This window comes from Scyliorhinus torazame, chromosome 9 (genome assembly GCF_047496885.1).
Source record: "Scyliorhinus torazame isolate Kashiwa2021f chromosome 9, sScyTor2.1, whole genome shotgun sequence".
Lineage (NCBI taxonomy): Eukaryota > Metazoa > Chordata > Chondrichthyes > Carcharhiniformes > Scyliorhinidae > Scyliorhinus > Scyliorhinus torazame.
This window is the reverse complement of record NC_092715.1, coordinates 119980863-120008040: the sequence shown is the minus strand read 5'-3', so window position 1 is coordinate 120008040 and position 27178 is coordinate 119980863. Positions and strand designations below refer to the sequence as shown.

The 27178-nt window shown below is 45.9% G+C and overlaps 1 protein-coding gene across 1 annotated transcript in view; it reads right to left on the bottom strand.

Annotated features, from left to right (window-relative positions):
• Nucleotides 1-27172, bottom strand: part of dcp2 (decapping mRNA 2) — a 53207-nt gene extending 26035 nt beyond the window's left edge. Inside the window, exons 1-8 of the mRNA XM_072516454.1 lie at nt 26978-27172; nt 19472-19623; nt 18857-18984; nt 12362-12460; nt 9942-10094; nt 8978-9090; nt 7995-8105; nt 3301-3436 (exon numbers count right to left, since the gene is read on the bottom strand). Of these exons, the coding sequence (XP_072372555.1) occupies nt 3301-3436; nt 7995-8105; nt 8978-9090; nt 9942-10094; nt 12362-12460; nt 18857-18984; nt 19472-19623; nt 26978-27030 (945 nt within the window). The 5' untranslated portion in view covers nt 27031-27172. The remainder of the gene's footprint in view (nt 1-3300; nt 3437-7994; nt 8106-8977; nt 9091-9941; nt 10095-12361; nt 12461-18856; nt 18985-19471; nt 19624-26977) is intronic.
• Between the last annotated feature and the right edge of the window lie 6 nt (nt 27173-27178).

Here is a 27178-nt window from a genome sequence, read left to right as displayed (position 1 = left end):
TGCATCAACAAATAGTGATTGGTTACAGTGCGAAACAAGGCCAAACAAGAGCAGCATAGGGCGTCGTGAATAGTGTTCTTACAGAAAACAGATCAGTCCAAGGGAGAGTCATTGAGGAGTCTAGTAACTGTGGGGAAGAAGCTGTTCCTATGTCTGGATGTGCGGGTCTTCTGCCTGATGGAAGGGTCTGGAAGAGGGCAAAGCCTGGGTGTGAGGGATCTCTGACAATGCTGTCTGCCTTTCTGAAGCAGCGGGAGGTGTATATAAAATCAATGGGAGGATGGCAAGCTTGTGTGATGCGTTGGGCCGAGTTCACCACACTCTGTACTTTCTTGCGATCTTGGGCCGAGCAGTTGCCATACCAAGCTGTGATGCAGCCATAGGATGCTCTCTATGGCACATCTGTAGAATTTTGAGAGAGTCAATGCAGACATGCAGAATTTCTGTAGCTTCCATAGGAAGTAGAGACGCTGTTGGGCTTTCTTGACTGTTGCATCAACTTGAGTGGACCAGGACAGACTGTTGATGATGATGACCCCCAGGAACTTAAAGCTATTGACCATCTCTACTTCGGAGCCATTAATGGGGGGGGGGGGGGGGGGGGGTTGTCGTGCTACGCTTCCTGAAGTCGATGATTAGTTCCTTGGTCTTTCCAGCATTTACAGAGAGGTTGTTTTTGGTACACCGTGCAACCAAGTGATCTATCTCCCTTCTGTATCGTCGTTGTTTGAGATCCAACCCACTACAGTTGTATCATCTGCAAACTTATAGATTGAAATGGCATTGAATCCCGCCACACAGTCGTGTGTGTACAGGGGGTACAGTAGAGGACTGAGCACACATACTTGCGGGGCCCTGGTGTTGAGGACTATTGTGGAGATTGTGTTGTTACCTATCCTGACAGATTGCGGTCTGTTGGTGCACAGGGAGGGGTAAAGTCCAAGGTTGCAGAGTTTAGTTATTAGTCTTGTTGGGATAATGGTGTTGAAGGCGGAGCTGTAGTCTATGAACAGCAGTCTGACGTAGGTGTCCTTGTTGTCAAGGTGTTCGAGAGCTGATTGTAGGGTTGGAGAGATAGCATCTGCTGTGGATCGGTTGCCGCAGTAGGCGAACTGCAATGGATCGAGACCGTCTGGGAGGCTGGCATTGATCCGTCTCGTGACTAGCTGCTCGAAGCATTTCATGGTAACAGACGTCAGGGCCACAGGTCAGTATTCGTTGAGGCACGCTACCTTGTTCTTCTTTGGTACTGGTATTATGGTGGTCTTCTTGAAGCAGGTAGGGACCTCGGAGCAGAGAAGTGAGGTATTCAAGATATCTGCGAATACACTCGCCAGCTGGTCAGCGCAGGCGCTGAGTGCTCGCCCAGGGACTCGGTCGGGGCCCGTCGCTTTCCACGGGTTTACTTTCAAGAAAGCAGCTCTTACCTCAGAGGCTGTAATAGTGGGTATGGGTGTGTCCAAGGCTGAAGTGGCAGGTGGCACTGATGTATTGGCTCACTGTTCAAAGCAGGCACAGAACTTGTTCAGTTCATCGGGGAGGGAAGCTCCAGCCCCAGAGATTCCGCCTGGTCTTGCTTTGTAGCCTGTAATCTCATGCAAGCCCTGCCATAGACGTCTTGGGTTTGTGTCGTTGGCCTGGGACTCTAGTTTGATGCGGTATTGTCTTTTTGCATTTCTGATGGCTTTCCGTACGTCCTACCTGGATTTCTTATATAGGTCAGGGTCGTCAGACTTGAACGCCTCCGTCCGGGACTTTAGCAGGGAGTGGACCTTTTGGTTAAGCCATGGTTTCCGATTAGGGAACATCTGCATAGTCTTCTTTGGTACACAGTCCTCGACACACTTACTGATGAAGTCTATGACGGAGGTTGCATACTCATCCAGGTTAGCTGCCACGGCCTGGAATATGGGCCAGTCCACAGACTCGAGCAATCGCGGAGAGTGTCCTCCGATGCCTTGGACCAGCACTGCACGGTGTTCTTGACTGGTTCAGTACGCTGGAGTTGCTGTTTGTAAGCCGGAAGTAGGAGTACCGACTTGTGATCGGATTTGCCAAAGTGTGGTCGGGAATGGAGTAGTAGGCACCTTTGATGCTCGTGTAGCAGTGGTCCAGGGTGTTTGCACCTCTGGTGGGGCAGGAGGTATGTTGATAGAGTTTGGGTATAACCTTCCTGAGGTTGACCTGGTTGATATCTCCAGCCACGATTGTCAGGGCTTCAGCGTGATTTGTTTCTTGGTTGTTGATGGTGGAATGTTGCTCGTCAAGTGCTTTCTTCACTTCCGCCTGGGGTGTGAAGAAGACTGCTGTGATGAGTACACAGGTGAATTCACATGGAAGGTAGAAAGGGCGACACTTCAGTCAAGTATTCTAGGTCTGGGGAGCAGTGGCATGCTAGGGACACCACATCCGAGCACCAGGTGTTGATGAGGCGGCAAACCCTTCAACTTGCCTGAGGCCATCGTGCGGTCCATCCAGTCGATCGAGAAGCCTTTGAGTTGGATGGCGCAGTCTGTTGTGGCCGGAAGAAGCCATGTCTCGGAGAAGCAGAGCACACAGCAGTTCCTCACTTCCCTCTGGAAGGCAAGTCTAGCGTTAAGGTCATCCAGCTTGTTCGCAATCGCTTGAACGTTCGCCAGGAGTATGCTGGGGAGAGGGGTCTTGAAGCCACGTAATTTAAGTCTCACCTTCAGACCGGCGCACTTTCCCCGCTTCCTGGGTCGGCGGCTGCCCTTAGACGGGAGGGTTGGATTTCCGTAAGGTAGGTGGTTACGTTCGGACGGGTCGTGGATAATGGTGGCGGTGGCAGGTTCACTGGAGGGGGTTGTACGTGGGTCGGTCTGGTCACGTGGGGCAGAGAGGTCGGCAAGCATCGAGCAGGGTGATTATTAAGACCAGGTCAGGTTGGCACGGAAAGGGGGGGGTGGATCAGCACATCAAGTTTCCGCTGGTTAGATAAAGGGGATAAATTTGCAAGCAAGAAAGACACTTGCCTAAAATAATGATAAATGATAACCGTTCCTGTATTACATTACATGATTACACGTATTACCTGATTAAATATTCAAATTCTATTAATAATTACATATCCAAAATATTTGCCAGAGCTCGCCAGAGCTCATTACCTTATATTTCTAGAATGTTTGCAAGAAAAAAAAGCTACAAACACACAATGCAAGAATGCTAGAAAACCACCCCAGCGTCTGTAAAGCTTTTGTACTATGCTATATTTAATAGAATTTTTTTGTTTTACTCAGCTTGTACCCCACAGAAGTGCACATTTTATTTGTCAGTTATTACCTTTGTCTTTGTGGTCTCAGAAATATCACAGATATTGCTTTGACTGAAAATCTTCTGCTGTGGTTTGTGTTTATTGGAGCAGCCCAACTGCTCTCCTAGGCCCTCAATTAACTGTGGATTTTGCCGTACTCTTGATCTATGAAACACAAAAACACACAAATTTTAAGGAAGATTTTTCAGTTTGATATCCAATTCTCAATCCTTTCCAAACCTAACCTAACCATGAAAGCTATTAGGTCATATCCATTTATTGTATTAATGCCTTAGGTCTCCAATTTTGGTTTGAATGCTTTGTGCATTCCCATACTCTAAATCCTGAATCTTGTGTTGCTTGAAGCACTAACATTTTTCCCCCAGGTTTATTCATTTGATTTTTGAAGATCTTCGCCTTTCTACAATATTTATTATTTGTTTATCCTACCCTTGCTCTTTTTCATTGTGCATTAATTTCCATTTGCTTCAGCTATGCCTCCCGACAATGTCAAAACTGCTTTATGGGTCGCACTTCAATTTACCCATAGCCATCTCCAAATTAGATCAAATCGTAATCCAATGCTCCATTTACCCTTTTCGCAAGGGCAATAGCGCCATTTCGATTCAGGCGAAGGTCATATCTTCAATTTAGCCTTCCTCCATTCAAAAATTCACCCTCTAATAACTTTCTCAACATTTGATCTGGGAATAATCACTGTATTATTACCTAATGTGTAATACAAGTCAAAATGTGTGTGATAAATGTCCCTCAATATTATACACCTTTATTTCATTGTTGGAACATTTGCTAGATAAAAAATCTAGTGTTCTTTTTAAATAAAATGTAGTCTGTATTCCCACTTCAAAGCCCAAGGGGAACAGACTGAGCTTATTTCAGGGTGTCATCTTTTTAAAAAAATCGTTTTATTAGCATTTTCAAAATTATATACATTGCCGTTAGTTTTCATTTATTATACAGTCACAAAGGTTTCTTCTTCGATTCCTCTATTTACAGTCTGTCGCTGTCTGGCTCACATACAATCCTCCCTATCCACCCACTCCAGCTCCCCTCTCTCTTCCCCCCCTTTTCACTGCTGCTCCCCATTTTTGCTTGCTGGGTTTTGCTACCTCACCCACGGATGGTGACTTTGATTTTTTCCATTTGGAGAAATTCTGATAGGAGGTTGGACAGCCAGACTGCAGCTTTAGGTGGTGCTGCTGACCGCCAACCGAACAGGATTCTACGGCAGGCGATCAGGGAGGCAAAGGTATCCGTCCTCCTCCCCATGAAGAGATCTGGCTGATCTGATACCCCAAAGACCGCCAGCTTCAGGAATGGCTCCACCCTCATCCCCACCACTTTGGACATTGCCTCGAAGAAGGCTGTCCAGTACTCAGCAAGTCTGGGGCAAGACACAGAACATCTGGGCGTGGTTGGCACCATTCACATCTATCCTCCACCTCCGGGAAGAACCTGCTCATTCGGGTTCTGGTCAGGTGGGCTCTATGTACCACTTTTAGCTGCGTTAGCATTAGCCTCGCGGATGTGGAGGTAGAGTTGAACCTGTGTAGTGCTTCGCTCCAGAATCCCCACCCTATTTCGAACCCAAAGTCTTCCTCCCATCTCCTCCTCATTGTGTCGAGTTTGGTGTCGGCTCGCTCTAGCAGTCGTTCTTACATGTAACTACAGTTCCCTCTGCCTCGGATGTCTGCGTCCAGTAGTTCCTCCAGTAGTGTCTGTCGTAGTGGTTGCGGGTGTGTCCTTGTCTCCTTCCGTAGTAAGTTTTAAGCTGCAGGTATTTGAGTTTGTTGCTTTTAGCTAATTGGAATCTCTACATCAGTTCTTCCAGTGTTGTGATCCTACCGTCACTGTATAGGTCCCTGACTGTCAATGTCCCCCCATCCTGTCTCCACCTTTAAAAAAAAAAAATTAAAAAAATTTAGAGTACCCAATTCATTCTTTCCAATTAAGAGGCAGTTTAGCGTGGCCAATCTACCTATACTGCACATCTTTGGGTTGTGGGGGCGAAACCCACGCAAACACGGGGAGAATGTGCAAACTCCACACGGACAGTGACCCAGAGCCGGGATCAAACCTGGGACCTCGGTGCCGTGAGGCAGCAGTGTTAACCACTGCGCCACCGTGCTGCCCTGTCTCCACCTTTTGAAGGTGGCGTCGGTGAGTGCTGATGTGAGCCGGTGGTTATTTCAGGTGGGGGCTTGTCGGACATTTCAGTCAACCGAATTGCTGCCTTAGTTGGGTCCATGTCTGGAGGGTGGCTATCACCACTGGGCTGCTGGAGTGTTTCTTGGGCGGGCTTGGGAGTGCCGCCGTGGCGAGGGTCCAGAGAAAGGTCCCCTTGCAGGAGGCCTCCTCCGTGCGCACCCACTCAGCCTCTGGCTCCTTTACTCTTTCCGCTGTCGGAGCCCAGTGGTAGAATTGTAGTTTTGGGAGGGCTAGCCCTCCCCTAGATTTTGTTTTATGTAGGACCTTTTTGTGATCCTAGCATTCTTTCTCCCCCATACAAACGCCATGATTAATTTGTCCAGCGAGTTGAAAAAGGCCTTGGGGATATAGATCGGGGTGGATCTTAGTAGGAAGAGGTATCTGGGCAGTACATTCATTTTGATTGTCGGTTATCTCCCTGCCAAGGAGTGGGAGTGTGTTCCAGCTTTGCATGTCTTTTTTTGACTTCCTCTGTCAGACTGATCAGGTTCCATTTGCGGATCCCCGTCCAGTCATGAGCGATTTGGATCCCCAGGTAGCGGAATTTGTGTCTTGTTTAAACGGCAGTCCCACAAGTGCTGCCCCTCCCCTTTTCGGGTTTAACAGGAAAATCGCACTTTTGCTGAGGTTGGGTTTGTAGCCCGAGAAGGCACCAAACTCTTTCAGGAGCGTGATGATTCCTTCCATGCTGCTTTGTGGGTCCGAGATGTAGAGGACCAGGTCATCAGTGTAGAGTGAGACTCTATGCTCTCTGCCCCCTCTTTGGATCCCCCTCCAGTTCTTTGCTGTTCTGAGAGCGATCGCTAATGGTTTGATCACTAGGGTGAACATTAGAGGCGACAGCAGGCATCCCTGCCTGGTGCTCCTGTGCAGCTGGAAGTACTGGGAGCTGGTGTTATTTGTCCGTACGCTTGCCATGGGAGCATTGAACAGGAGTTTCACCCATGAGGTGAATCCTTTTCCGAGCCCGAACCGCTCCAGCACCTCTAAGGTACTTCCACTCAACCCTGTCGAAGGCCTTTTCTGCGGCCAGGGAGACAATCACCTCAGATGCTCTGTCCCCTGATGGGGGTCATGATCACGTTCAGCAAGCGCCTGATGTTCAATGTTAGCTGTCTACCTTTGACAAAGTTCATTTGATCCTCTGCGACCACCTCTGGTACGTCAGGGTGTCACCTTGGGGATGCATCATGGATCAGTGTTTTCCATAAAAATCCACTATCATGTTCTAATATTGCCACACCTATGCAGAACAAAACTGCAAGGCTACATTCTATTGTAAATGGGAAAGGCAGCCAACAAGACAAAAACCAGCAGCTGCAGGTTGGCTGTGTATTTACCTCTGGAAAGGCCAGACAATATCGATACCAGCAACCATCAGCATAACAAAACAACAGCCATCTGCATACTAATGAGCAATCCCCGGGAACAATAAGCAACATTTAGACACACAAAGCAAAATCAGACTCTTCGGCGCCAGCAGGAGCCTACACAAAAGGAGGTGAACGAGCACCTCAAGACCGCCCATCGATCAGGGAACCGCTCCAGAATTGGAGAAAATAGAACCAAGCGATTGGGACAAAGTCCAATCACTTGGGACCAGGTACAGGGTCTGCCCCAAAAGGCGGGAAGCCCCTGGGGACTATAAGAATTGAGCCCCAAGTTCAAATCGCTCGCCTCTTCTTCACCTCTTCGCTCCCTTCACGCTCTTCTTCCTGCCCAGGTCACCCAGCAACAACGAACCAACATTGACCGTGACCGGTGCAGTGACTCCAGTGATCATCGAACTCGTAAGTCTTAATTCAACACTCGCTACGAGATAGGTGCTCCTAGCTACCAATCCGTACCAACTTCGAATCCCGCAGACTCAGAGCCCAAACGAAAGGCCATTTGTTCCCCTGACCTGGTGGGCCAGTTCAAAGTTAAGTATAGGCCTGTTAGTTGTAGAAGTAGCTTAGACGTAGAATTTGTGCATGAGTAGCGATTACGGTGTATAATAAATGTGCTTTGATTTAAATCTTACTAATCGGTGTATTGGATTATTGATCATTACTCGGACTTGAACCTCGTGGCAGTATCATAAAGATACCTGGCGACTCACGAGCAAAGGCAATAAAACAGAGCAATTAAACTAAGGCAAAGTTAGCAACACTATACCAATATGAGAGATATAAATACCGCATCACTACATTTATTGGATGAGAATGATATTACAAAAGACAGTGCAACACAGAAGGTAACTGACAGAGAGCGGTCACAGGTGCTCAGGCAGGGGCGGCACTATATTGACAAAGAGATGGTATTCAGTGCATCAGAACCAGAGGAGCAGATAGTGGTTTAAACCACAGTCCAGGTTTTAAAACATGGCACTCCCCAGTTTAATACAAAGCATCTCTCCAATATCGTCCCAGCAAAAAGCAAATTGCTGAATACTAGATAAGAAGTCCATAAGCTTTCAAATGTCAGTCACATCTATCACCCAAGATACACTTACCTTGCATTTACTTTTTCCAATAAAGTTTTGGATGGAGTTGTGCTATTTGAAACAAAGCCATCACTATCTGAAGAATCTGCATAGTTTTTGGATATCCAGTCTCTCAGTGGCCTGTAATAATAACAGAAGCATACTTAAAACTCTTACAAAGAACAAAGAAATGTACAGCACAGGAACAGGACCTTCGGCCCTCCAAGCCCATGCCGACCATGCTGCCCGACTAAACTACAATCTTCTACACTTCCTGGGTCCGTATCCCTCTATTCCCATCCTATTCATGTATTTGTCAAGATGCCCCTTAAATGTCGCTATCGTCCCTGCTTCCACCACCTCCTCCGGTAGCGAGTTCCAGGCACCCACTAGCCTCTGCGTAAAAAACCTGCCTCGTACATCTACTCTAAACCTTGCCCCTCGCACCTTAAACCTATGCCCCCTAGTAATTGACCCCTCTACCCTGGGGAAAAGCCTCTGACTATCCACTCTGTCTATGCCCCTTATAATTTTGTAGACCTCTATCAGGTCGCCCCTTAACCTCAGTCGTTCCAGTGAGAACAAACCGAGTTTATTCAACCGCTCCTCATAGCTAATGCCCTCCATACCAGGCAACCTTCTGGTAAATCTCTTCTGCACCCTCTCTAAAGACTCCACATCCTTCTGGTAGTGTGGCAACCAGAATTGAACACTATACTCCAAGTTAGTAACTGCTTAACATAAAAGTTGCTTTCATGATAAGCTGCTGGGTTTATATCAACAAGATTTACTACACTTGTAAACTTATAAATGAACCACCTAGCACCAGCTTGGTACAGTGTGATGATCTTGTCATTTGCTCACCCAATAATCAAAATAGAATTTTAAATAATGAAATATGCTTCTGGATTTGTAGTGTTCAGTTTGAATGTGAACCCACCTTAAAGAGGAGGCAGAATGCATTAATTAGGTTGTGAGTAAAAAAAGCTTGAGTATCACACATTCGATCGTACCTTATAAATGGAATAGCCATGAAAAACTTATTTGGTGCTAAACCCAATTTTGACTTGGGAGTCATGTCATTCCTGTGGGATGGCAGCTTCTCGATGGAAAACCATTCAATATTCTAAAAACCAAATGTATAGCTGGATTAAAAACCTGCATTTATATAGCACTTCAAAATCTGTAGGCTGGCACCTCAGAGCACTTTACAAAACACAGAAGGAATGGGTTGGGTGGACACTGCTTAGGGAAAAAGGGAAGCGAACTTAGGGACATGATTTAAAATAAAACCTTTTGTGAAAGTAATGAGAGACAACAAAGCAGAGAATCCAAGTACAGCTACAGAGTACAGCAGTGACTGCAGAGGTTATCAGAGATGAAGCAGCGATATTCAGGGGCAAGGAGAATTCCTGTAGTCAGGTTAGCAAAGTGCATACAGTGAAGTTAGGCAGGGTAAAGGCATGGAAACATTTGGAAACGAGATGACAATTTTGAAATTGACACAACTGGGATACAAAAGACTAGAGAAAATGGGTTGGGAACAGACTTACTTTGGGTGAAAAGTTTGGCAGGTAGCAAGCTGAAACTTGTGGAAGGTTGATGCAGGAAGGCCAGATAGCAGGTTGACAACATCAAGCCGCGAAATGAAGGTATGGAGCAGGAAAAGAGGAGAATAGGGAGGGGGAAGACAGTCATTTTGGTAATGGAGGAGTGGAGAAGAAAGCTCAACTTTATTCTTGAAGGTTTACATTACTTTTGTTAAATTTGCACTTCATATAAGCATGATTCGATTACTGAAGAGAACTTTTGATTACAAGAGATCAGAGGCCAAAATACATATCCTCTTCATAACACCATTCAGTGCAACAAAGCAGTCTTATGACTCTACCACACTGGAACTACTGCTTGACAAGATTCCTGGGCAATCTTTAAAAATGCAACAAGTTTGAATTTACAAGTTCAAATATTTTATACCCGGATTTCTCTTCTGGTTTTCGGGTTAAACTTTGTATCCTTTGGAACACCTGGGATTATATACAGTCGAGCTAATTGATCATTTATTCTTTGTTCAATAAAGTCATCTTTACAAATGCGATCTCTTATGTCGAACCCAGTTTCTTCAAGAACCTGAAAGAAGCATACAAAGCTTTTCACGGAATGTCAAATATACATAACAGAACATTAAGTGTAGAAATTTAATCAATCTCCATACAATTCTATGCTAATTACTTTTGTACTACAGTACAATATTTAGAATCATCAAGTGAGGAAAGGAAGCACCTTTCCCTGTGTCACCATCTACCCCCTCATTCTGTATAGCATGGCGCATGTGTGGGGGGGTGGGCGGTTGGCAGAGGAAAAAAATGTTTTTCCCTTCAAAAAGTTAATTCAAAAAAAGAAGTGCTCCATTGAACACCACTTCTCATCAATAATCACCAACAGAACGATCCCAAACTATAGTGAAGACATTTAGTAATGAATCATATCTGGATTTACAGATAGAAAGCATCCTATCTGGCTGCATCACAGCCTGGTATGGCAACTGCCCAGCCAAAGACTGTAACAAACTACAGAGAGTCGTGAACACAGCCCAGTCCATCACGCGAACCCGCCTCCCATCCATTGACTCAGTCTACGCCTCCCACTTCCGTGGGGAAGCAGGCAGCATAATCAAAGACCCCTTCCACCCTGTTATTTTCACTACCAACCTCTTCCATTGGGCAGGAGATACAAAAGTCTGAGAGCCCGCACTAACAGATTCAGAAACAGCTTCTTCCCCGCTGTTACCAGACTCCTGAATGATGTTCTTATGGACTGAACTGATCTCTCCTCGCATCTGCTCTACTGTGTAGCACTTCACTCCATATGATTCACCCGGTGTCTGCGTCTATGCATTTGTATTGTGTATCTATCATATGTCCTATGTTTTTTCATATATGGAATGATCCGTCTAGACTGTATGCAGAACAATACTTTTCACTGTACCTCGGTACAATAAACCCAAATCCAAATTCTGTATTAGGATAGAGAGTTTGAACATTGTACGTTAGATTCTGTGTTAGCTTTGGCACTTGGAACCGTAGAACAATAGAATTCCTTACAATGCAGGAGGCTGCCATTTGGGCCATCAAGTCTGCACCGACCCTCCGAAAGAGCACCATATCCAAGCCCACAGCCCCGCCCTATCCCCTGTGGTAAAATGGACAGTGGCATGAATTTTGGTCCCTATATAAAATTGGACACTCTAAATTAAGAATTGGACATTTTAAATCAAATCACAGTCAGCTCCAGGACTGGCCTGATAGGCATACAAATGTGGCCAAGTTTGAATACACTGAACACAGACAAACTGCCAGGACATGTCTGGGCCTGCACTGTTAATCACCCATCAGGAGATAATCAGTCCCATTCATATGCATCGATTGTTTTGGGTTGCTCAGATAAAGCTAGACATTCCGGCACCCTGTTTTCCCACCATTACCATATATGGAGAGAGGTTACTTGCAAACACCACACCTAGAAATAGACCCCTGGGCCCTACAGAGTGGCAATCGGCAACACCATTTTGTATTACGACCCCCACCCCTCACTGGCTGAGGACCAGAGAACCTTCTGGCAAGGCATGCAGACGGGTATAAAGATCGACCACCAGGACCCTCCCCAGCGAAGACTCAGCGCAGAGGTAGAGAAAATTGAACGACCGACCAGAGACGGAAGGAAGCGGCATGCGAGGAACACCTTCGCTGACGAAGGCCCTGGGGAATCGTTCTCAGAGAATCGGATTCGCAGCTCAACTGAGTCCATTGCTTCGGGTAGTATTAAGAATCTTGGGGTCATTTAGTATTGCTTGAGATAATTTAGAAGGGATAACTCGGACTGTTTGATGAATAAATTTGGTTGAATCATACACCTGTATTTGTCCGTTGCTCGTCTTGCAAAGAAAGACACCTAGGTACAACGTTTGAGTAATAAACTGGTCGAAGTGTCTGAGGTTTTACAGACAACACCCCATAACCCCACCTAACCTGCACATCTTTGGATGATAAAGGGAAGTTTTAGCATGGCCAATCCACCTAACCCACACATCTTTGGACTGTGGGAGGGAAACGGAGCCCCTGGAGGAAACCCACGCAGACACAGGGAGAAAGTGCAAATTCCACACAGTGACCCACGGCCAGAATTGAACCAGAGTCCCTGGTGCTTGTGAGGCAGCAGTGCTAATCATTGTGCCGCCCCTTGGATAGTTGAATGGAAACCTGCCCAAAAGCTCTTTAAAAACATTTTTGAAATAACGATTCCACAAATTACAGAGGAGAGATACAAAAACTTTGCATAAAGATTTCCAATAATCCAAATAAAAATGGATTTTCTTTTAAACGCACATCTTACTTTACCTCTCTCACAGCACAGTCATGTGGGGCCTCCTCTTTGTTCACTTTGCCCTTTGGAAACCCCCATCCAGACTTTGCCAAATAACCTTGAACAAGCAGTACCTGTATAAATAGGAACAGGAACAAATTTTAAGTTACTCGGTTTGCAAAGCATTTAACATTTTAATACCATTTAGTTTTTAATTGGCACTGGGAAAGGCAAGGGGTTGACAAAAGAAGACAGCTTTCCTCAGATTATTTACCTCTTCGCAGCTCTTTGCATTTATGTTGTCAACGAGTCATTCTTTATCTAATAATAGCCAGAGAATCACTTGCAATGGCTTTTATTCCACGCCATTACCTCTGGTGCCCCTGTTGGCACCCTCCTATTTCTCATCTACATGCTGCCCCTGGGCAGCATCATCGAAAAGGCCCACAATTTTCACAAATACACCCAGCTCTATCTCACCACCACACTTCGCCACTGTTGGTAAATTATCAGGTTGCTCATCAGTCATTCCATAGCAGATGAGCAGAAATTTCCTCCAATTAATTATTGGCTAGATTATCAGTCCTACAAACGCCATCAATCTCCTTGGTCTTAGTCTCGAGTTTAAGCCAGTCTATTCGCAGCCTTGCTGTCACATCTGATCCAGAGATGAACTTCAAACCTCACATTTGTGCCATCACCGAGACAGTCTATTTCCACCTTCATAACATTGCTCAACTTTGCCTCTGTCTTAGCTCACCTCCTGCAGGAACTCTTATTCATACTTTGTTATCTCTAGCCTCAACTACTTGAACATACTCTTGGCTGACCGCCCATATTCAACTCGCTTTAAATTTGAGGTCACTGAAAGTTGTTACCCATGTCTTAACTCGCAGCAAGTCTAATTTCTCCATGTGCTCACTGACCTACGATGGCCGCTGATCAAGCCACGCCAGGAAGACATTTTTTAAATTTTGATTCTTGCTTTCAAATCCCCCCCTGGCCTTGATCGTCTGTCACTCTGTGATGTGCTAAAGCTTCTGAGATATCGGCACTCATCCAACTCTGGCCTCTTGTTCATCGCTAATTATAACTGCTCCACCATCGGTAGCTGTACCTTTGGTTACCTAGGCCCCAAGCTATGCAATTCCTTCCCTACTTCACTTTTCACTCATAACCTCTTTGAGCACATTTTTTACAAGATCCCACATAAAAGATTGGCATGTAAAATTAAAGTGCATGTGTTTGGGCGTAGTGTATCGAGATGGATAGAAAACTGGTGAGAGGGCAGCACGGTGGTGCAGTGGTTAGCACTGCTGCCTCCCGTGCTGAGGACCCAGGTTCGATCCCGGCTCTGGGTCACTGTGTGTGGAGTTTGCCCATTTCCCGTATTCGCGCGGGTTTCGCCCCACAACCCAAAGATGTGCAGGGTAGGTGGATTGGCCATGCTAAATTGCTCCTTAATTGGAAAAAACGTATTGGGTACTCTAAATTTATGGGAAAAAAAAAAACTGGTGGGAGACAGGAAACAAAGAGTGGGAATAAACCGGTCTTTTTCCAAGTGGCAGGCATGGACTGGTGGGGTACCGCAGGGATCAGTAACAGGACCCAAACTATTCACAAATGTATATTAATGATGTGGATGTAAACAGGTGTCAACCTTCCCACTCCTACCGCTAAGGGGGATTCAGGACAGGGTAGTTTCCAGAGGGTGGGTAGGAGAAGGGAGCGTCTCTGACATTTACAAGGAACTTATGGGGGTCAGAGGAGACGCAGACTGTGGAGCTGAAGCGCAAGTGGGAGGAGGAGCTGGGAGGAGAGACAGAGGATGGTCTATGGGCAGACGCGTTGAGTAGAGTCAACGTGTCCGCAATATGTGCCAGGCTCAGCCCAATACAATTCAAGGTCGTTCACCGGGCTTACATGACAGTGGCCCGGATGAGCAGATTCTTTGGGGTGGAAGACAGGTGTGCAAGATGTGCGGGAGGACCAGCGAACCATGTCCACATGTTCTGGACATGTCCGAAGCTTAGGGGATTTTGGCAGGGGTTTGTAGATGTCATGTCCACAGTGTTAAAAACAAGGGTGGCACTGAGTCCAGAGGTGGCGATTTTCGGGGTGTCGGAAGACCCGAGAACCCAAGAGGAGAAAGAGGCAGACGTTCTAGCCTTTGCTTCCCTGGTAGCCCTGAGACGGATACTATTAGCTTGGAGGGACTCAAAGCCCCCGAAGTCAGAGACCATCAGACATGGCTAGCTTTCTCTGTTTGGAGAAAATCAAGTTCGCCTTGAAAGGGTCACTGTTAGGGTTCGCCCGGAGGTGGCAACCGTTCGTCGACTTCTTCGCGGAAAATTAATGGTCAGCAGAAGGGGGAGATTAGTTTAGCTTAGACTAGGGGGTTAATAAAGGTGGGACCTGTAAGGAAGGGAGACGACTTTTGCACCGTTTATAGTTTCATATACATTGTTTATTTTGTTGTTATTACAATACCAAAAATACCTCAATAAAATGTTTATTTAAAAAAATTAATAATGTGGATGATGGACCTAATATCTCCAAATTTGTTGACGGAGCTGGTTGGGAGGGTGAGCTGTGAGGAAGATACAGAGATGCTTCAGTGTGATTTGGACAAGTTGAATTTGTGGGCAAATGCATGACAGATGCACGTCCCACCATATCCTCAAGGAGTAGTTTCTCCACTTCATTCTCCAGCCGGTCCAGAAGCGACAAAACGAGCCCAGGAACCGCTCGTCCTCCAGCAGCAGGTTGTTAAAGTGCCAGAAAGCGGACCACGACTGAATGTGAGACGGGGTGAGCCCCGCCCACACCAGACGGTGGACTGAGCGCGGCACCTGCTGCACAGAGGCCGTCGGGACGCTGGGCAAATAATGCCCTGGAAATGTAGAGGCGGTCGATTCTGGACATTCCGACCCCAGGCCTCACAAAGGTGGAGTCAGGATGGAGAGTCCACCAGACGTCCACCAAGTCAAAGAACCTGACCAGGTTCTTTAACTTCACCACCGAACGGGAGCTGCACTGGGTACCAAGATGGTCCTTTGTCCTGAGGGTGCAATAAAAATCCCCCCCCTCCCCAGGACAATGGTGCCAAGATGAGTGGACACTTGCTCGAAGAAAACCGTCTGCTGCTGGCCAACCTGGAGAGTGTAGACATTCACAAGGTACCTTAGCCCCCTCAGGTGCAGCAACCAGCCTGGCACTGGCTCCTTGACCCCAAAGTTCTCCAGCTGATAATGTGGGGCCAACATGATAGCCACCCTCCCTAAACGCGAGATTAGGTGACTCATGTTGACCCCCCCGCCATTTTACACTAGGAGCCACATGGCTGTCGTCTCCTGGAGCGGTGTGGATTTCATGCAGGAAGCATGCTGCATATTTCCTGTCCCAGAGGACCGAGAAGTTCTGGAACCTGCAGAGCGCGTCCCTTCTGTCGTTGATGTTGAGGCTGGCTCTGGAAACCTCCATGTCAGCAGTAATGTGCCACCTTCACCATCACAATTTTAGTGTTTGGGAGCGTGCGCCCCTCCGTTCCCTCTGGAGCCTGGCGAGGAAAGATTTCATCCAGCGCTGCTCAATCCCGTCCGTGTCTCCTGCCTCTTTAACGTAGGCACAGGAAGACTGAATGACCAGCGCCATGTCCGACCACCGGTCGAGGGCTAGCTACACTCTGTTTCGGCGACTGCGGTTGGCATATCAAAAATCCTGGAGTTCCTCTCGGGGGCTGAGGGGTGAACTGGTGTCAGGCACGATGGAGTCCACCGCCTCGCAACAGATGGACTCAAAATCATCCCCTGCGTCGCCCACCGAGCTGTCCTCCTCCGGGCAGTCGCCTTCTGGGACCGAGTCTCCCGCCACATTGAGTGTGGCAGATGGCACTGACCCACCAACTAGCCCTGGGTCTGCCTCGGTCCCATGCCCCGGATTGTCGACAGATGGGTTCCTTACGGGCTCCTGTCGGGAAACTGGGCCAGAGCGAAGCGGTGGCTCAGGCCCCCAATTCCTCTTGCGCCGTGGGCCACTGGACAGATGCAGGAATAACTCCGGGAGAAGCTCCGGAATGGAGTTGGAAGTGCCCAGCGCGTCGGAGACTGAGGCGGAGAGGGGGGCCCCCTACGCCGCCACCGCCAAATGACCCTGAGGTCAGGGAGCAGGGTGTGATGTCAAGGGGCTGGGGTGCCACCTTCTCCGCACCAGGGGGGGGGGGCATGTTTGTTTGTTTTTTGCCCCTCCCCCCCTCCAACGAGTGGCGCTGCTTAAAAGGGGGGGCCTGGACCAGAAGGAGTAGATGTGCCTAAGGGAGGTCTTCTTTAGGTCACAAAGGAGTGTCGCCACCTCGGAACGTACCTCCCCCAGTAGTTGGGTGGTAGTGAGGAGGAGCTCCACAGGGAGGTAGGGCGGGACATTGGAAAGGATCACTCCCTCGGCGGTGTCCTCAAGAGGGTCCATCGCCACGTAGGTCAAGCCCACTGTGAGCCCCTTTTCAAAGGCGAGGTGGACAGTCTTCTCGGCCCTCAGGAAGAACACGATCTTCCCGTACATACGAGGCGTGGTGGAGTGGCCATCATGGCAAGTGCTAGACATGATTGGAAATTGACAGTGAGGGGGGGGGGGGGGATTAGGGGAAAGGTGAGGTGGATCAATGTACTCTCCCCGTAGGAAGGTATACAGAAGGGGAACAGAGGGAGGAGGAGGATGGCGACACAGGAGGGTGAGACACCGTAGATGGAATGGTGCTGGAGGTGGGAAACTCCAAGTCTCCTGTGAAGCTGGAGAGTGGGATGACAGGGAGCAAAGGCAGATCTCCAGCCCGGGAGGGGTCTGGCAAAAGCACCGGGTGTGCTCCCACCCTAGGTCGGCCACAATGATTTAAGTGGCGCTGATTCGCCAAGTCTTTGGCCCAAGTAGGGCTCAGCAAAAACACAGTCCATGCTCCCACCCTGGAAACACCACCCAATGGAATTGACCTCCTCCCTGCAGAAAGAAGCCACTGTATGGGGTGTTCAGCACGGGAAGGGCTCAGCAACTACACTGTCCACTGGATACCCCTGACCCGGAACAAGCACACCTAATAAAAATGAAGGTTTCTTCCTTGCCTAAGGCAGTTGACGACAGTTGGGAGAACCAGGCGACAGGACAGGGCCCTCAGCCCGGGAATGTTGAAGTCATCTACTTGTTGTCCTTCTCCCCTTCCTTCACCTCTCCTTCCTCCAGGCGTCTGAGAGCGAGAGTGAGTGTGTTGTCCCTTAGTGTCCAAAGGTTTGGTGGGGCTACAGGGATAGGGCAGGGAATTGGGCTGAGGTAGGCTGCTTTCAGCGAGTCAGTGCAGGCTCGATGGGCCAAATGGCCTTCTTCTGCATTGTACGGATTCTATTCTATGACATGCTTAGAAAATACTGTCCTTTATAACCTCATATTTCTCAGTATCCACAAGACATCGCACCTCTCGACATGGTGTTTAGGAATAGTACAGTTGCAGTTTGCTAATCTTTCTATTACTCATACATAAACTCAAGTAACTAATTAGTGGCGGATTGCGATGGGTATCATAGTTAATCCAGATTATGCCCTCACCCAACCGGTCATTCCGATCATTATATTTTAGAACACAAGAGGCTCATTTGGCTCAGCATGCTTGGGCCAATTCTGCAAGAACTCTCCATTTAGCCCTTTTCCTCTGTTCGCTCTCATGTTTTTCCAATATTTATTCACTTGTCTTTGTAAGCACGGTTATTATTTCTGCTTTGAGCAGTTTCTGGCAGGCCTTTCCACTTTCTAACAACTCTTCATGAAAAAACATATTCTTTTTATTTCCATCTTTGCAACACAGCCATCGTGCCTGCTTGATCAATTGTGCCCAGTTGACAAGGTATCAGGAAGTAAAATATGCATTTGTGGGATGAAAAATGGAGGCTTATGATGAATCTGAGTACATCATGTTATGGCTGTAAGCGGGGGAGGGGGTGATGCAGCAGAGGAGAAAGCATGGTTTCTGGAGCTGGAAAGTGGAGTGGTCTTAATTGACCTGGCATATATGCAATGATTTTTGGTAGCTGATTGTACAAAGGCTTTGAGCAAGTGATTCAGGGGAATGCGTGGAAGAACATTTTTTTAAAAAATGGAGTGAGTGGTAACGACCGGGAACAGACTGCCCATGAGGATGATGGGTACGAAACAATCAAGGATTTCAAAAGAAAACTGGATGGGCACTTGAACAAAATAAACTTGCAGCAGTATGGGGACCACGTGTGGGAATGGCAACAACTCAGTGGGGAGCCAGACAGATTGGATAGGGCATATGGCCAATGTGATTCTATGACTCACTGGCCATTGGAAATAGCGTTACCATATTAGCTTTTTCAAATTAGCCAGCGTCCTGCCATAAACATATGGCAAAGACCTGACATTTGTTTTATTTACCATAAACCTTGACTTTTGCATAGACATTTCCCAAACATGAAATCATGTGGAGCATCTGATGCTACAAACGTCAGTCATTCTAGGTTATTACTTACATTTTCCAGTGTTTCATCTAGTATAATTGCACCATATGTCGGCACTCCCATCTTGTACTCCTTCCATTCATCTAAAATCTTTTCCACATCATCCCCTTTCCGCAGTAAAAATGAACAGTGACTGAAGAGTGCAAACAGCAGTTAAGGAATAAGCATTTAGGTTACATGACTTTCAGCCAGGCAGATTTTCTTGCCATGTAAGCAGGATTTGAATCCAGATGACGCAAGACTCCACAGTAAGATCAGGTAACCGAAGTACTGATTAGAAGGTTCGCAGCTTGGTTTTTAAAATCTGGAATGGAAGGGAAAATAAATATGGGACGGGTGAGATGGGGCGTTGCACAATTTGGGAGTCCCGGGAAAGAATCAGTTGAGTATGACAGAAAATGCACAATTTTAATCAGGCGTGGGGAGGAGGAGTAGATAAATCAACTTATTTGGAGCTTAGAAAGGACAGGGAAATGCAGAGAGGCAAATCATGCTGTCAAAAACTAACCTATTTGCAAAGGCTGCAATATATTGCTACACATCTAGTGATCAGCTCACGACATTTCTGCAAGGGAAATATTTTGCAGATGTTAACAAAATCTACCTCGGATGTAGTCAAAAGGATATCTGATTTGGCAAAATCTCTTATCCCACACTGAGGCAATCCTGGTGTGTTCTGCACGTAGAAGTCCAAGTAAAACCAATGGGCCAGCTCAATCTGAAAGCACACTCTGATCGCATTGTCCCTTTCTTCACTTGGAATATGCAAAATGAATCGGCTGTTCAATAAATAAGCCACATAGTTACAATATTAAATTGTTAGGGTCATTATCATTCATAAAAAGATTCACAATCTTGTGATGTAGATCCCACCATACTGCTATACAACGTGTCCACAGTGACAAATCATCCAACAGTCAAAACAGAGAATCAACAAGAGGCCTGGAAGCAGATTTGGTACCCAGAGGACAGCGATGCACATGTTACATCCTTGTTCAGAAAGGGTGCAAGAACATCTGTATTATTCTGTGATTCTGTCAACTGGGATTAGGTGGGCAGGTCAGGTCTTTCATGCGTTGGTGCAGACTCAATGGGCCTCTTCTGCACTGTATTATTCTGTGATTCTGTGAATAAATCCAGCAACCACAGGCCAGTCAGTTTAACTTAATGGTTAGAAACAAATCATGTTCAGCTTGATTGGGGTTTTTCGATGAGGCTAATGCAATTGGTGTACATGGTCTGTACTTCAAAAAGACATTTGATAAAATGCCACATAACAGGCTTGACAGCTGAGTTAAAGCCCATTGGATAAAAAGGGGCAGTTGCAACATTAGCACACAATTGCTGATCGACAGGGAACGGAGAATAAATTTGAGGGGTTATTCTTTGGACTGCAGGCAGGTGGGATTCCCTGTGGTCAATACTATGTCCACTGTTTTTCCTGATATTTATAGGAAAAAAGGTCCTACAGACCCTTGAAAAGGGGGGGAAAAACATCGCTTTGTTTTTAGCTGGAAGCTACAGTAGTTGGTGACAGGCAGCTGGAGAGGGGATATCGCTCTCAGCTTTGCTAGAAGCAAAGCCACACAATTAAATCATGGTTCATAAAGCCAGTGCTAAAAAGCTAAAGGATAGCTACTTAAGAAAATTAGAGAAATAAAGAGGAATTTCCAGGGAGCTTGAAGTTAAAGGAACAAAGGAGGACTGGGAGAACAAGATACTGTTCATTTCAAGGCACAGAATTGTAAAGAAGCTGGCTAGTGAGAAATCAGCAAGATATCTGAAATGGTTCTAAAGTTTGTGATATCTTACTACAGTTTGTGAGGCATGAATTGAAATTATTGTGGAGCACTTGGTAGCTGGATATCGGAATTTGTGTGCAAAAGCAGTCAAGATAAAGCAATCCTAAAAAGGATTGGTATAAAATCTGGTTCACAGAAGTGATGCGGAAGATCTGTTCACAAGGGTCTTTTGGAAAATGTAAACTGGATTTCTGAATGCAAATCGTTAATGGAAGCATGATTATGAGAAAAGGTTTAAAGTATGTTTTGGGATTGGAGTTTGGAAACTCTTATATGAAAATTATCTTGGAGGGTTCTCAGAGGAAGAAATCCAGACACTAACTAAAAGAGAAAATGCTGGAAAATCTCAGCAGGTCTGGCAGCATCTGAAGGGAGAAAAGAGCTAACGTTTCAAGTCCAGATAACCCTTTGTCAAAGCCGAGTGGAGTGCGTGTTTGACCATAGCCGATCTGTGTGTTTTTAAAAAGTACTTTGTATGCTAATGAGACCACTATTGTTTCAAATGTACTGTGTCATCTGAGTTAATCCTAAAACCTGTGGGTAATTATTAACCTAAAGGTTTTTTTTTGGGGGGGGGGGGGGGGGGGAGAAAGAGTAAAGATGTTTTGTATTATAATCCAATTTTTCCATGTTTATTAATTGATTAACTAATTAACAGTCCTGGGACAAGTTGGTGGAATGGCAAAGATGAAATGTAATGCAGAGAAGTGTGAAGTGGCAAATAGTGAGAAGAATGAGGCCCTGAGGCGGGTCAATGCATCCTCGTTGTGTACCAGGCTCAGGTCTACAAGCGCACGTGATGGTGGCCCGGATGAGCAGATTCTTCGAGGGGGTGGAGGATACGTGTGGACGCTGTGCGGGGTGTCCTACGAACATTTCCATGTGTTTTGTGCATGTGCGAGGCTGAAGGGCTTCTGGCAGGGGTTTGCTAACATCATATCAGAAGTTTTAAAGACGAGGGTGGTGCTGAGTCCAGAGGTGCCGATCTTTGGTGTGTCGGAAGATCTAGGTGACCAGGAAGTGCGAGAGGACAATGTCCTGGCCTTTGCCTCCCTGGTGGCCCTGTGACGGATCTTACTAGGTTGGAGGAACTCAGAACCCCCGAAGAAGAGGGTTCGGGTTACTGACATGGCAGGGTTTCTCAGACTAGAGAAAATTAAATTTGCCTTGAGGGGATCGCTGCAGGGGTTTGCCTGGGGGGGGGGGGGGGGGGGGGGGGGGGGGGGGGGGTGGGGGGAAGAGACAGGAGAACAGTGGAAAGGGGGCTGGGGAAGGTGGTCCTGTTTGTGCAAGCCATGTTTACTGGGGGGGGGGGGGGGGGGGGGGTATATTGTTTTGTTCTTGTTGAAACCTGATGTTTAAAATAAAAGCCTCAATAAAATATTTTCTAAAAAAAAATTAATGAGGAGAGGCAGTATAAAATAAAGAATACAATTCTAAAGGGTGATCAGGAGGTATATGTGCACAAATCATTGAAGGTAGCAGGGCAGGATGAAAAAATGGTTAATAAGCTCTCAATGCTTTATAAATAAAGACATACAATACCAAAGCAAGGGAATTACAGGTGAACCTCTTAGCACTGGTCCTCAGCTGGAGTACCGTGTTCAATTCTGGGCATTGCTCTTTAGGAATATGCGATGCCATTAGCGAGGGTGCAGAAAGGAATTACGAACATGGCTCCAGAGATGAGAAAACTCAGTTATTCGGACAGATTGCAGAAGTGGGTCTGATCTCCTTAGAAAAGAAAAAGGTGAGGGGAGATTGACTGACGGCTTCAAAAGCCTGAAGGGTCTGGACAGGGTCGAGGGAGAAACTGCTCCCAATGACAGAGAGTTTGAAAACCAGAAGACACCAATTTAAGGTAACTGGCAAGAAAACCAAAAGCAAAAATACACAGTGATTAGGAAATAGAATGCACTGCCTGGTTGTGGTGGAAGCAGAATAATTGAGGCTTTGAAAAGGAAATTGGATAATTATCTGAACAACGGTGTGAATTCAACATATTTCAATAACTAACAAGAATCTTAAACAAAAGTGAATTACATCAGAATGAGGAGAGAACTGGTTCAGGTTAATTGGGATAAAGGACTGATCGATTAGGAGAAATGCTTCATTCAAAAGGGTTGCAAACCTTTGGAATTCAGGTTATGGATGTTCCATCATTGAATGCACTTATGGCTGGGGACGGAGTGTGTTCTGGTCTCTCAGGGAATCATAGGGGCAGGCTGGAAAGTGGAGTTAAAACCATGATCAGACTGAATGGCAGAGCAGGCTCAATGAGGCACGTGGTCTACTCTTGCGTCTTGTGAAGAATGATAGGACTACGTGAAAGGGTAGGGGATTGGGCTGACTAAGTTGCTCCTGCAGACAGCTGGCATGGACTCAATGGACCGAATGGCCTCATTCCATGCTGTAACTATTCTATGATTGTTTTTACGTTTTTGCCACAAAACATGGATAAGTCAAATTGGAAAAAAAAATTAGCTACGTAATCTATTCGTACAATAATTAGCTTAACTAGTAATAGGCAAGATAAACAACAGGCTACATCATTGCTAAGTAAATCTGACTTAACACGGACATGTGCACAATCTCTCAAACAGGTTTAGGTAATGGCATAGGAAAACATTTTCAGAGAAAATATCACTCTGCAGTGTCGTCCTGCAGCTGTACATTCCAACAAAAAACATTTCATGGGGAGGACCCACCATCCGTGGTTAACTAAGAGTTATAGATAGTATCAAGCGTGAAGAAAAAGCATATAACTGCACAAGGATGGGCAGGTCAGAAAATTGGACAGAATATAAAAAACAGCCAAGAATGACAAAGATTAATAAGGAAGGAAAATTAAGAGTATGAGAAAGCTAATTTTAAAAAGTTAACAAAGCGAGCATTGGTCCTACAAAAAGCGACTCTCGGGAATTAATAATGGAAATTAAGGAGATGGCAGATCAACTGAACAGGTATTTTGCATCAGTCTTCATTATAGAGGATGCAAGTAACATTCCAGAAATAGCTTCAAATCAGGAAAGGGAAGGGAGGAACTCACAAAGATTACAATCGCCAGGGAAATGGTACTGAGCAAAATGTTGGAGCTGTGGGCTGACAAATGCCTGGATCCTGATGAACTTCATCCTAAGATCTTAAGAAAAGTGGCTAGGGAGATCACTGATGCGTTGGGTTTAATCTTTCAAAATTCCCTAGATTTGGGGAAGGTTCCATTTGATTGGAAAATAGTAAATGCAACTCCTTCATTCAAAGATGGAGGGAGCAGAAAGCAGGAAGCTCCAGGCCAGTTAACTTAACATTTGCCAAAGAGAAAATGTTGGAAGTTATTATTAAAGATATTATAACAGGGCACTTCGATAGAGTCAAGCAATCAGAGTCATGGCAATCAGACAAGTCAATATGGGTTTGAGAAGTAAATTATGTTTAACCAATTTATTGGAGTTCTTTGAAGTAACATATGCTGTGGATGAAGGAGAACTGGTACTTACTATTCTTAGATATTCAGAAGGCATTTGATAAGGTGCCACATCAAAGGTTCCTGTGGAAAATAATGCCTCATGGTGTATGGGGTAACATATTGACATGGATAGAAGATTGGCTGGCTCGCTCACACAACGGGTAATTTTCTGGTTGGCAAGATGTAATGAACGGTGTGCTACAGGGATCAGTGCTGGGCCTCAATATTTTTAGTTTGCATAAAGAACACAGATGAAGGAAACAAAGGGTATTGTTGATAAACTTGATGATACAACACAATTGGTAGTAAAATAAGTTGGAAAGAGGACATAAGGAGGCTACAAAGGGACATAGATAGGTTAAGTGATCTGGAAAATTCGAAATTGTTCATTTTTGCAGGAAGAATAACAAAAGGCGCATATTATCTAAATGCTGAGATTGCAGAGCTCTGAGATGCAGAAGGATCTGGGTGCCCCAGTTCATGAATTGCAAAATATTAGTTTGCAAGTAATTAGGAAAGCTAATAGAAATGTTATTGTTTATGTTGAAGGGAATGAAATACAAAAGTAAACGGGTTAAAATATGGAGAATTGTTTTTCTTAAGAGTTGTGAGGCTTTGGAATTCTCTTCCTCAAAAGGCAATAGAAATAGAATCTGTGAAAATGTTTAAGGCAGAGCTAGATAGATTGTGAGGGGGGTGGAAGCTTATTGGGGTATATGGGAATTGAGGTTAAAATCAGATCAACTATGATCTCACTAAATGGCGGAGCAGGCTCAAAGGGTCCAGTAGGCCTACTCCTGCTCCTAATTAGTATGTTCATATATGCAAAGGAATTTTAACATTTTTCATCTTTCACAAAAGTAAAAGCATTACTGATGCATTTTACACTTCAGTCTGACAGTGTAGATTCAGATTTAGTGCGTGGCCTTTAGTGGTGTAGCCAGAGGCAGGCTTACACCTTTGGGGGCTCCACGCTCTCCCTCTATACGTGGGACCCAGATAAACCCCCCCCCACATCCCTAATGATGTCGAGCCCCACCGCAAAAAGGTAGCAAATTCAACAGGCAAAAACAACAAGACGTTGGTTGCTCTCCAGCCTCCTCGTTCTCAGCTCTGCCATGCTGGCCTCTGGTCGAATCATTCCGCTGCTCCGAGACACTATGATGGAACTTGCTTGGCCTTCAAAGCCCTTCCAACTGCTGCTCACCTTTCACTCAGGTGGTAGGGCCTCGAACTGTGATGACTGCATGTGCTCCTGGTTATCTGCTCTTTTGACCCTTTCCTTTTGGTTGCTTGGCCACCCACCCTGCTCAGCCTGGCCTGGAGTCTTCTGCTACTCCCCTCGATGGTCGTTGGACAGCACCACCTCCTCAACTCGCTCGAGACTTTGCAAGCTCACATTTGCCTCTGGCTGCTTGCCAGACTGAATGCCAGAAATCTGGCTGCTACCTTGCACCTTTATTCAATGACAGTTCAGCAACTTCACACAAATTTAGGAGATGGGTCTGAATTGCTCTAAGTCTCCACCACCTGCCAAACCGTTCTCCTGATCTAAAGGAGAGTCCACCAATTAGAACCCAATGTTGTTCTGCATTGTGTGATGGGCTCATTCAAATTTGTTGAGCCTACCATCAAATTTAGAGCTATGAAGGCTCTGATTGTCATGGTGTGAGCACCAGTCATGCTGGGGCCTTGCGCTGTGGGGCTGTGTTTCATGGAAAGTATGCCTCTTGAGGGGAGCTAAACACTTTGATGCAAACATGCACAGTATTATCTTTCTTCTTGGTGATATTTGACTTGAAGGTCGAACATGTTCATCATCTGAGGTCTTCGGTGGATACCCAAGTGACTGCCAAAGCCAATCTGTGCCCAGAAGGTTCTGCTGCAAATAGGACAGGATACAGACGACTTGAGTGTTGACGAGCTGCTGGCTCAGGTTTTCCCTCACCACTTGATTTCTTTCTGCCTTTGATATGCCCTTGCTTTCAAAAACAGTGATCCTGTGGCTTCTCCCAGGACTTGAAATCAATATCATAGAGTTCCAAAGTATCATTGCAGCAATTCATTTCACTGTCATAAGTGTACCCCAAGTTCTCCAAAGAAGGTTCACTTTACTGAGCGAGGCATTCTGGCGACATGGCCTGCCCAACTCAGTTGTGACTATCTCAGTGGGGTATTGCAAATACATCCTAAAATACTGACTCTCTGTGCATCTGAAAGTCATGCACCAAAACTGGACAAACGACATAAATAGCATATAAATCTTGTCAGGTCCTACATATGTGCAAGTTTAGCAGGAAAAGTATATACTGCCTAAGATGCTTATTGTTTTTTTATGCTGTGGAGTGCATGTTAAATTTTGCATTGCAAAGCAATGTACAAAATAAATCTCCGCAGATTAAAAATAACCACCCAGTTCCTCCCTGCAATTTGAAGTAATAGAACTATTCACTAACCCAGCACGTTTTGTTTCAAAGATTAAGCTTTGCAAGTAAATTCAAATATGTTAAACTACAAACTATAGATACTGTGAATCGATATGAATTTATACTTTAAGAAAGCAATGTCACAAAATGTCCTCTCGTTTTACAACATTTAGCATCGTGCGATTTCGTTTCGAAACAAAAATGAAACTCGATTTACACGCTCTCCTGGTTTTATGTAAAATATCGAAGGATCCCCAAACTCCCTTTGCTTTGAATTAAATTCCATTTTAACTTTGGCCCTTGGTTGTGTCGGGCTCTCCGCTCGGAGCGCATTTCCTCCTCCTGGACCTTCCACTTCCTTCTTTCCAACCCACCCCGTCCCCCACCACTGGACAATCCGACCTTTTGTGATTTCACACGCTGCTTCCTGTGTGTTTACCTGCAGAGATCGTCCAGCACCCCGATTGGAATGTCCACTTTCTTCCCCTCCATAGTGTCCACATACCGCGGCTGCTACTCCCAGAGCCCGTCACCGCTTCCGGGAATGAGAATGCAGCCACCCGCTCCATTCGACCCAGCCTTTGTGACGTCGACATGATTGACAGCAGCCCTGCAGAGCTCAGGGAGCTTGGCCACTAAG